Source organism: Medicago truncatula, chromosome 5 (assembly GCF_003473485.1).
Source record: "Medicago truncatula cultivar Jemalong A17 chromosome 5, MtrunA17r5.0-ANR, whole genome shotgun sequence".
NCBI classification, from domain to species: domain Eukaryota; kingdom Viridiplantae; phylum Streptophyta; class Magnoliopsida; order Fabales; family Fabaceae; genus Medicago; species Medicago truncatula.
In genome coordinates, this window is record NC_053046.1 from 8882317 (window position 1) to 8893107 (window position 10791).

At 32.7% G+C, this 10791-nt stretch overlaps 1 protein-coding gene across 1 annotated transcript; it reads left to right on the forward strand.

Moving 5' to 3' along the window:
• The first annotated feature begins 1723 nt into the window (after window positions 1–1723).
• LOC11421095 (histidine kinase 1) lies at window positions 1724–8778 on the forward strand. Its single transcript, XM_003612154.4, has 13 exons — window positions 1724–2070; window positions 2205–2447; window positions 3064–3867; window positions 4425–4672; window positions 4968–5127; window positions 5248–5374; window positions 5647–5736; window positions 5896–6090; window positions 6193–6262; window positions 6618–6660; window positions 6891–7028; window positions 7164–8174; window positions 8336–8778. Exons 1-13 carry the CDS (start codon window positions 1813–1815, stop codon window positions 8549–8551), a joined length of 3603 nt encoding a protein of 1200 aa, XP_003612202.2. The 5' UTR covers window positions 1724–1812; the 3' UTR covers window positions 8552–8778.
• Window positions 8779–10791: the final 2013 nt, after the last annotated feature.

Below are 10791 nucleotides of genomic sequence, written 5' to 3' on the forward strand. Positions count from 1 at the left end.
GCATTCACAATTTCTCCATTACCACTTCTGTTGCTGCTGTTGTTTATGGTATTTCCTTTTCCACAATCTCGTCGTCGTCTAAAAAGAGTGGCGAGAGAAAGATTGTAACGGCGGAGAGAGAAAGAGAGAAGGAGAGAGAGGGAAGAGTGGTGTTGAGGACGGCGGAGAGAAGGATGAAGGAACGGCAGACGGTGAAGGTGAGGCGAGAGGTGAAGGGAGAGGAAGAGAGAACTGTATGTTTGATCTGTTTTCTTTTTTTCTTTTACAAAGATTACATGAGCTTTGACAGAACTGCCATCAATTAAGTGTTGAAATTTCAAAATTACTATGCCACCTGGAGGTGTATAAGGGTGTGTTGCCAGCTATGTATGTCTACCTATCAGGACTCAAAAGATATGTATGTATTATATTTTGATGTATTTTAACATAAATAAATATATTTTACTCCAAAAAAATAAATAAATTTTTTTATAATACCAATTAACTGTAAGTTATCATTTTAGAAAAAAAATATTTATAAATAATATTTATTTATATCTTGCTTATGTCCACCAAAACACTTTGCTGCAAAAGATTTCCGGTTCCGAAGGCTCACCTTGTCTCATATCCTACCAACTCCAATGGTAGGAACAATCATTGCTTCTTTGAATATAGTTCTTCTCCTTCTCCAAGACTAGAGTACTATTATGAAGCAAATTCAACGACTGGTGAAAGTCTTTCTTTCTTTTTTTCTTTTTCTTTAATAAAACTTTCTTGATGACTACATGCATGCTTTCAATCTAATTATAAGATTTGGTGTTTCACAAAGTTTTCAACAAAGGAATAACTATCTATCTATTATATATCATGGTGCTTCAGTATTGCCGCCGGCCAATTTTTTTGTCGTTGACATTGCTGGAAATTGATTTTGATATCTAAACATCTATACAAATCGTTAGCATAAATGAAATACCATATGCACTTTTGAATAAAAAAATAATTTTTCATTACAGAAAAAACTATTTCTATAAAATAAAATATATAATGTAAGTGTGGAATTATATCTCACCCTTATTTTTCCAAGACTTTAGTAGTACCATTTTTCCTTTTAACTATATGTATTCAGTAAAACTCAAACTTTAATATAGGAGTATAAAAATACCTTTCAAGCGATAAGCATTTGGGTGTGGAATAAATCACCCCACTTAATAATACCAAGCCTCTTGCTACATTGCCCTTGCACAAAGAAGTGGACAATGACAAAGCAATAGCACTCAAGAAAAAGAATAAATATTGTTCATCACTAATATATTTTGTTAAAATTAAGATATCTTATAAATGCAACCGCAAATATGAGCCCGGTTGACGAGCTAAAAACATCAAAGAATAGTGATAAGAAGGTTCAAAGTTTAAACTCTCAAAACTAATGTAACACATTAATTTACTAACATATTAATATTTGTCTATACAAAAATTAATATATACCACAAAATGTACGAGATTTATTTAATTAGTTAACATCTCTCAACGTATATTCTTATCTTTACGCATTGAATAAATCAACTTTCGACCAAATGGTTAAGGGTCCAGATATCAGTATTCAGTCACTTGTGTCACACCATGTTGGTTGTTTTTCACATTGCCACCAATACTATTCATACTTAAGAACCATTTAAATAACTTATCTTTTTAAAACTTTATCGCATAAGCACACACTATATATATAGAATACTGAAAACATAGTGGTTTCTCTCTGTCTGACACGAGGCATAAACAAAAACAAATTGGAATGAGTTCACTTACTTTATAAGCTCATAGATATAGCAATGAGTTATGGCAAAAAACATAGACAAAACAAGTTCTGATTCTGAAAATTCTTTATGTTCATCAAGTTCAAGCCCTCCAATGAGTAATAAGTATAGGTACATGTTCAATAGACTATTCAGGTTTGCCAATTCATGGAAGAAAAGTAACTCACCAAGAGGTAGAAGAATCTTCCATAGGGATGTTGAGAAAGAAGAATTTCAATATGCTAGTAGTCACTGTCTTTCATCCTACTACAGTGTTTTTGTGGTTAGATTAGCAATCATGGTTAGTGAAACTCTATATATATTTATGTTACAGCCTCTAAAATTTTAATTCAGTTACTATATAGTTTATCTATTTTAATAAAAGATAAATATGGATTTGGTGATATGATCAAAATAATATTTTGCTTTATGCAGGTAATGTTAGCCATCTTGATAGGGCTATTGACCATATTAACATGGCATTTCACAAAGATTTATACGAAAAAATCATTGAGTAGTTTGGCATATGGTCTGCGTTATGAACTTCTGCAACGTCCGATTTTGAGGATGTGGAATATTTTGAATTCTACTTCTGAAATTACAACAGCTCAGGTCAAGTTGTCTCAATATGTTATCAGACGTTATAGCAACCCTGCATCTCAAGCTGAGCAAGTTGAGGTTGACTCTTCATTTATTACTCATTCTGTTCTTATTGTTTTATCATTAAGTATGTGAAGTTGAGTGAATGATGCTTAATTCAGTTATGGCTAAATTGGTCTGTTTTAAATTTTAAACATCTATGATATTGGAAATCCTTAATTACATTAGTCCTTTTGATTTAGTCGATTTCGTTATTATTTTATTTTTTAATAAGATTGGTCGATTTAGTTATTCAAATTGTCTCAAAACGACTACCACGATCGAAATTTTCTATTTCAGAAATTATTTTAAAATTTCATTAATTTTAGTGTTGAAATTGTCTGATTTCTACTATTTCAGAGACAAATTAAACTGTTGAATAATATAGCACTATCTTCGTGGTCAAGTCATGTATTTAAATTTCATATTTATAAGCATATAACTTTATATTCATTATTTAATATATTATATGTTAGATAAAATTATGTATGAAGTGTGTGAATTTTTAGTATGAAATTTTTCAATCATGCTAGGTTGAATTGATGAAATTCAAGGAGTAAAGTATAACAAAACATACACTTATATTTGAGATCATAATGGCACTTATCATCCTAACCAATTTTTGTTATACATGTCCTGCTTTTATTTGTGGCAGCTATATGAAGCAATGAGGGCAGTAACATGGTCACTATTTGCTAGTAGAAAAGCACTAAACTCAATAACAATCAATTACAAGAATGGATTTGTTCAAGCATTCCATAGAGATCTAAAAGATAACAACACATTTTACATCTACTCAGATCTTTCTAATTACTCCATGGTTGCAACAACCTCAAACATGCTCAAGTCCATTTCAACTCATCAAGCTTGGGATGATAAAACACTTCATGGAAACTTCTCAGCAATTTGGTATAGAGAACCACTTGATCCTGTCACAGGCGAAAAAATCGGAAAAGCAATGAAAATTGCACCAGAAGATTTGATCAACATAGCAGGACTTTCACAAGTTCCTGATGGTGTAGCTACATGGCATGTAGCAGTTAGTAAATTTACAGATTCACCTTTGCTTTCAGCAGCATTACCTGTTTGGGATTCATCGAATAAAAGTATTATGGCTGTTGTCGGTGTAACGACTGCATTTTATAGTGTTGGACAGTTAATGAGAGAGTTAGTTGAGATGCATAGTGGTCACATGTATTTGACTTCTCAACAAGGCTATTTACTTGCAACTTCTACAAGTGCACCTTTGCTTACAAATTCAACTAAGCCGCCTCCAAAGCTTAAGATGGCGGTGGATTGTGAAGATGAAATAATAAGACTTGGAGCCGAGTGGCTGCAGAGAACTTATGGAAATCATTTTCCTAATTCAACTCATGAGGTTCATGTTGAGAATGCTAAGCTTGGGAATCAGCAATATTACATCGACTCGTTCTACCTAAACTTGAAGAGACTTCCTTTGGTAATAATTATTAAGAGACTCGTGCTTTTAACATATTCTTTGGTGATAACCAAGGTTTTATATAAGATCCTCAACCTTTGATTATGGTTGCAATGATTAAGGTTCTTTATGTCGCCATGGCCTTGTTGAGACATCAGTCATATATGACTGCAACTTTTTTACAATATGTCTCCATGGCCTTGTCGAGACATCAGTCATATCTGACCGCAATTTTTTACAATATTAAAGATTGCGCTTTAAAATTGAGAAAAGGCTATATGTGCTGTTAGTGTAAACTAGTTTTGCTCTGACATCTAATGAAAGTCTAGCATTTTGTTAGTGTAAACTAGTTTTACAAAATTGGATTATGTGGCAACATGATAAATTGTGATTGGATGTCAGTGTAAAACTAATTTACACCAACAATGCACCTTCATTGAACTCTTTAAACTCTGGTGGTCACTTTTTTTTATTCAAATAATTCTATTAAGCATAAAGTTGCAGGAAAAAAATTCTGCCTCTATTTAATTTCTGTTTTAAGTAACCAATCATTTTGTTATGACGTAAACTTTGCGCAGGTAGGCGTAATCATCATACCAAGAAAGTATATCATGGGACAGGTGGATGAGAGATCTTTCAAGACATTGGTTATTCTGATATCTGCATCTTTATGCATTTTTGTCATTGGATGTGTTTGCATTTTGATATTGACAAATGGAGTGTCAAAGGAAATGAATCTGAGAGCAGAACTGATAAGTCAACTTGAAGCAAGAAGGAAGGCAGAGGCATCAAGCAACTATAAAAGTCAATTCCTTGCAAACATGAGGTTTGTTTTTTAAGTTCACTTCAGCAAACTTTTTCAGTACAATTCATGATATAATAAGTATTTAATTTAGAGAACACGGCCACCGACACATTTGTTTACATTCAATTACTTCTATTTTTAAAAAATGTTACCGGTTTCTACGTGTCACTTTCATGTCTTGTGTTTCTTGAGCATATTAACTGTATGTATTAGATATTATAGCTCTGTCATGTCCTATAATGTTCAAATTCTGTTATATTTTTAGTTAAAAAATGTACTTCATGGTTTGTTTTTTTTTCCTGGTTTTATATTACAGTCATGAACTAAGGACACCTATGGCAGCAGTAATTGGATTGCTTGACATTCTTATATCTGATGATTGTCTCACAAATGAACAGTATTCAACAGTTACTCAAATAAGAAAATGTTCAACAGCTCTACTCCGACTTCTTAACAACATATTGGATCTGAGCAAGGTATGGCATATTACATTAATAAGCTAAGCTTTTTATACAAATATAATTGAAAACCAATTGCACATATAATAAAAAACTTTCTTTCTAACAAAAAGCTTCCTAATATTTTACACTATATAGGTGGAGTCTGGAAAACTTGTACTAGAAGATGCAGAATTCGATCTGGGACGCGAACTTGAAGGGCTTGTAGATATGTTTTCTGTTCAGTGCATTAATCACAATGTAGAGACTGTTTTAGACCTTTCTGGTATGATTCTCAATTTGGTTGCAACCTATGAAGTACTGACACTGAGACGGACACTTGACACGACACTGAAATGTCCATACCAGTTGTAATTTGAACAAATGAATTAATTAAATGTAATCAAATGTGTTGGTGTTGTCTGGACACTCCTTCTGTCTGTCGTGTCGGTGCTACATAGGTTGCATCGTAGACTTTAATTTCAATGAAATGTGTTAGATATTTTTTTAGCAAGTTTCTGATGCATTTAATTTAACCAATAACTATTTTTCTTGCAGATGATATGCCAAAATTAGTTAGAGGTGACTCTGGCAGGGTGGTTCAAGTATTTGCAAATTTGATCAACAATTCAATTAAGTTTACTACATGTAAGTTAAAAAGTGTATGTTCTAGTATAGTTACTTGGTAGTTACAATAGTGGTAGTGAAAAAGTTATGAATAAGTTTATAATCTCAAAATATGAAAAATATCACAATGAGTGTTATAAGAGACTAATCTAATTCTGAACTATTGTAAATGCATGACAGCTGGTCATGTTATTCTACGAGGATGGTGTGAATATCCAAACTCTTGCAACGATAGTCCGAATTTTTATCTTGATCAGAAGAAATCAAGAAATTTACATAAGAGCAAAGAGAAGCCAAATGCAAGTCATGCAAAGAGAATATCTATGAGAGATAACAAAGTGATACTTTGGTTTGAAGTTGAGGACACAGGCTGTGGTATGCACCTTAAAATTTATATTGAGGACTGTTTCTTTTTGTCAAAATAAAAATAAGTCCATGAATAAATCACATTTGTTTGTTTCCTATGTTGTGGTATAGGTATTGATCCAAGCAAATGGGATTCTGTGTTTGAAAGCTTTGAGCAAGCTGATCCATCAACTACTCGACTGTAAGCAATTTAATTTTTTTAACATAGACTACATAAGAAATGAATTTGATGCAGTTATTTGTCACTTTATATAGTCAATAATCTCGGTATTTTGTGAAGATCATACAATTGAAATTTTGGAGTTTATGATTTGTAAAATTCATGATGTGAGTCATCTGATCTTTATCCAACGATTTAGATCAGCCGACTGCAATGACCGTAGAAATTTAGCGTCCTCAATGTTTGTTTTTTCTTACAAATGATCTTGATATTATTATATAAGATTATCATTGACTTTCAAAATTAATTGTTTAAGAAATTTTTGAATCCTATGGGCTGAAAATTTACTGATTTATGAATCCTTTACATATTTCAGGCATGGAGGGACTGGTCTTGGTCTTTGCATTGTTAGGAACTTGGTGAGTAAGATCTCAGTGTCTAAAGTTTCAAAATAAGTAAACTACAATATCAGTATTTATTAGTGTACTTTCTGAAGAAAAAAAAGACGAACAAGATCAAGATAAAAAAATTCACATTTCCTTTGGTAAATTAGATCTAAAATTGGGGAATGAATGATTGTGTTAATGTTTTTGAAGTTGCTTATTTAAATATAAGTTCCTTTTATCTCATTATTATTGTTTGATGGCAGGTTAATAAGATGGGTGGAGAAATCAAGGTTACCAAAAAGGAGGGTCAAGGAACATTGATGAGATTATGTTTGCTTCTTAGTGCACCAGTGGATGTCACAGAGCAACATGCTTTAAATTTGACAGACAATGGCTTAGTAGTGAGTATATCACTCTTCTTGGCAAATAACACTTTAACATAACATATAATTCATCTTAAAAAATGTAGATTTCACTAAAAGCATGAGAAATTTAAGGATAGCAAACTGGTTATTAAATACTAAGTGTGAATGCAGGTATTGCTTGCACTACAAGGAAACATGGGTAGAATAATAACATCAAAGTGGTTAACCAAAAAAGGGGTGTGCACAATGGAAGCATCTGAATGGAATGGACTAACACAAATTTTGAGGGAACTCTTTCATGCAAGAAGTTCAATCCATAACAGTAACAACTTTGATGCACACTATCCAATAAATCTTGAAGGATTTAAGTCTAAACTACTAAGCATCAAAGACATGAGGAATCCAATTTTTGTCATTGTTGTTGACATTGGTTTGCTTGACTTAAGCACAGATATATGGAAAGAACAACTTAACTTCCTTCACAAGTATTTTGGAAGAGCGAAATTTGTGTGGATGCTGAATCATGACACATCAAATACCATAAAGACGGAGCTTCGTCGGAAAGGACACTTATTAATGGTTAACAAACCTCTTTACAAAGCAAAAATGATTCATATTTTGGAAGCTGTTATAAAAGAGAGAAATCATGAGTTGCAAAAGAAAAACATGAAAGAGGGTGATTTGCATGAGTTTCTTGAGATTGATTCTACTCATTTTGATGCTGCTACTAGCTCTGATGATTCTGACATATCTGAAATTAGTGAAAAACCAATTGTAAAGTTAACCAATGAAAATGAACATTTGGAAGAAAATAATTCAAGGAAAGAAGAATCTTGTTCCTCTGAAGAGAAGAAAGCTAAAGAAACAAACTTTGCAACACAAGGTTATGATAGGGTGACAAGGACAAGAAAAGAAGTGAATGATAAGAAATCACTTGAGGGGTTAAGGATTTTGCTTGCAGAAGATACACCAGTAATTCAAAGGGTTGCAACAATAATGCTTGAAAAAATGGGAGCTGTTGTTGTTGCTGTAGGTGATGGACAACAAGCAGTGGATGCTCTTAATTATATGGCAAGTGCTGAAGATTGTAGAAGAGAGTCTCTCCAGAAGGACAGAAACACAAGATCACAGACAGAGATTTTAACATGCCATCAATATGATTTGATCCTAATGGATTGTCAGGTATGAATGAACTAGAATAAAATATATATTGATGACATCATAATTTAATAGCTTTAGGATTTGAATTGATTTATTTGAGCTTATGTACTGCCATAAGCACTTGTGAATATCAGGTTAAATATATATATACTAATGCTTTATCTGTGTTTGTGGAAAATTAGATGCCAAAGATGGATGGATATGAGGCAACAAAAGAAATAAGGAAATCAGAGGAAGGAACAGGAAAACACATTCCAATTGTTGCTCTAACAGCCCATGCAATGTCTTGTGATGAAGCCAAATGCCTTAAGGTTGGCATGGATGCTTACTTAACAAAGCCAATTGACTTCAAGCTTATGGTCTCAACCATTCTCTCACTCACTAAACCAACAAACTAGAAATGTTTAGAGTTTTACCACATAGTTGTAATCTGAAATATAGTTCAATTTTTCTTACTGAGCTCACTAGTATCAGTAAACGGATGTAGTGTTATTTATGTGTGCATATGATAGCACTGTGTGCTTGATTAGATAGATCTATTGGTTAAAAAAAACCTTTGCCACCCTGTGTTGAAGGAATAACTCTTTGTATATCGATAACTATAAACCTAATAGAAATAAATGTATATAGATAGATAGATAGGTATAAATTATAATGGTCCCTTTTTTGTAATAAATCTTTGTCATATAATCATCTAAGTTGAATTTTGATCATGAAAGTGTGTTTGTTATTCATAAATTGTACTTTGCAAGTTACAACTACTAGTCAAGGTCATGGATAGTACTTGGTAGTCACATGCCTCCTCTCCTCACATCCTCTCAAGCCCCGATACTCCAAAAATTGTGAAGTATCATATCTGATACGTGTCGGGCACGTCCCGATACGCGTATCAGAGAAGTATCGGACAATTAATATTTATTTTTTGAAGGAAAAAAAATGACCGATACGTGTCGGATACGACTAACTTGTACTCCGACACATCTTAGTTATACTCCGACACCTATCAAGTCTGGCAGCGCTATCAAAATCATATTGTCTCTTCTAACCTAAAAAAATAGGGTTTCTCGTCACCACATAGCAATAGCTATTCTCTCTTCTAACCATTACCACTAATTGAATTCTACTATGTTTCTCTTCTCTCTAATGTTATGTTTCTTCTGCTGTTTGTTTTCGATATAAATTAGTGTTAACTGTTAAGTAGTCAACATTAGACAAAAATGTTCTTTTTTTTACAGTACTTATGATGTTCTCTTTGGATGGTACTAATGATGTTTAGCTATATTCTATCTAATTTGTGCGGAAAAAATATGTATTTGTCACTTGTTTTGATCATTTTCATTAATGTGAATGTTTGTTTATCATCATTTTTAGTTATGTTTATACATTGTGCACTTATACTATTAATTTTAAATTTAATTTTTTAATAACGTATCGAGGCCGTATCGTATCGGGAATTTTGAAAATTTTCCCGTATCAGTATCGTGTAAGGTATCAAAGCTTCATAGCTCACATCACATCACATCACATAGTCTAAGTCTCTAAGACCAACTGCTCTTTTGTCACAGAAAAAAACAAACAGCTCAAGATTAACACGTAGGATAGATCCAATGGTTCAGATTAATTCCCAACAACTCCCTTTCTTCTTACCTCTGCACTGCACCCATGGCCATGTCCTCCTAGTTTGGTTGAAACTCACTTTATTGTTGTATATATAACAATGGCAGGGGTATACAATTTACATGTAAAAGAGCTTTCAACTTAATCCAATCTTCCTTTTTCTTTTCTTTTCTTGTTCTTATCAGCTTATTCTCATTCCATCAAACAAACCTTTTTGTAACGAAGGGTCCTCGTTTTTTTGGACTTTGCACAAGAGAACCAACATTTTTGTTTCTTTCTTTTTCCTCTATTATATCCCTTCATTTTTACTATCAAATTTTTTCTTTTGGAATATCATGCATTCTCATTTTTAGTGTTAATGTTAACACTATTTATGTTTGAAAAATTTATTTAGAAATTTAAAGTTAAAACTTTATTTTGAAAATTATGCACTTAAGAAGTTGAAACACTAAATAACAACTTTTACTATATAAAACATGACTTAAATATGTAATTCGTCCCTGTAATTTGGCGTGTTTTTGGTTTTCGTTCCTGTATCTTTTTTTGTTCTAAAACAACCCCCATAAGTTAATAACTTTTTGCTTTTCGTCCCCCCGTCAAACTCTGTTACAAAAACGCCTTGCTGACTAACGGTGAGTGATGTGGCAGGTGCTAACTTGGCCAAACACGCTTACGTGGACTGACAGATGATCCCTGACTATATTACAGGGACCAAAACCAAAAACAAAAAGGTACGGAGGGAAGGAATTAAAAACACCTAAATATGAAATTTAGGTGGCCTTTCAGAAGATCCCTGACTATATTACAGGGACCAAAATCAAAAACGAAAAGTTACAGAAGGATGAAATTAAAAATCATGAAGTTACAAAATTTGAAATTAAAATCCCTTGTTATTTCCATCTTCTTCATCTCTCTCTGCCATATTCTTCTTATTCTGCACCATTGAAATTGCATGCCCTGCTAACAATGTCTTCATCATCAATTAAGTCTTTTTCTGCAATTGAATTCCACATCTTCTAAA

Coding starts and splice junctions, on each gene's coding strand:
- LOC11421095 (XM_003612154.4), top strand. CDS start 1,813: ATGGCAAAAAACATAGACAAAACAAGTTCTGATTCTGAAAATTCTTTA. Junction 2,071..2,204: donor TGGTTAGATTAGCAATCATG/GTTAGTGAAACT, acceptor TGCTTTATGCAG/GTAATGTTAGCCATCTTGAT. Junction 8,175..8,335: donor TGATCCTAATGGATTGTCAG/GTATGAATGAAC, acceptor GTGGAAAATTAG/ATGCCAAAGATGGATGGATA.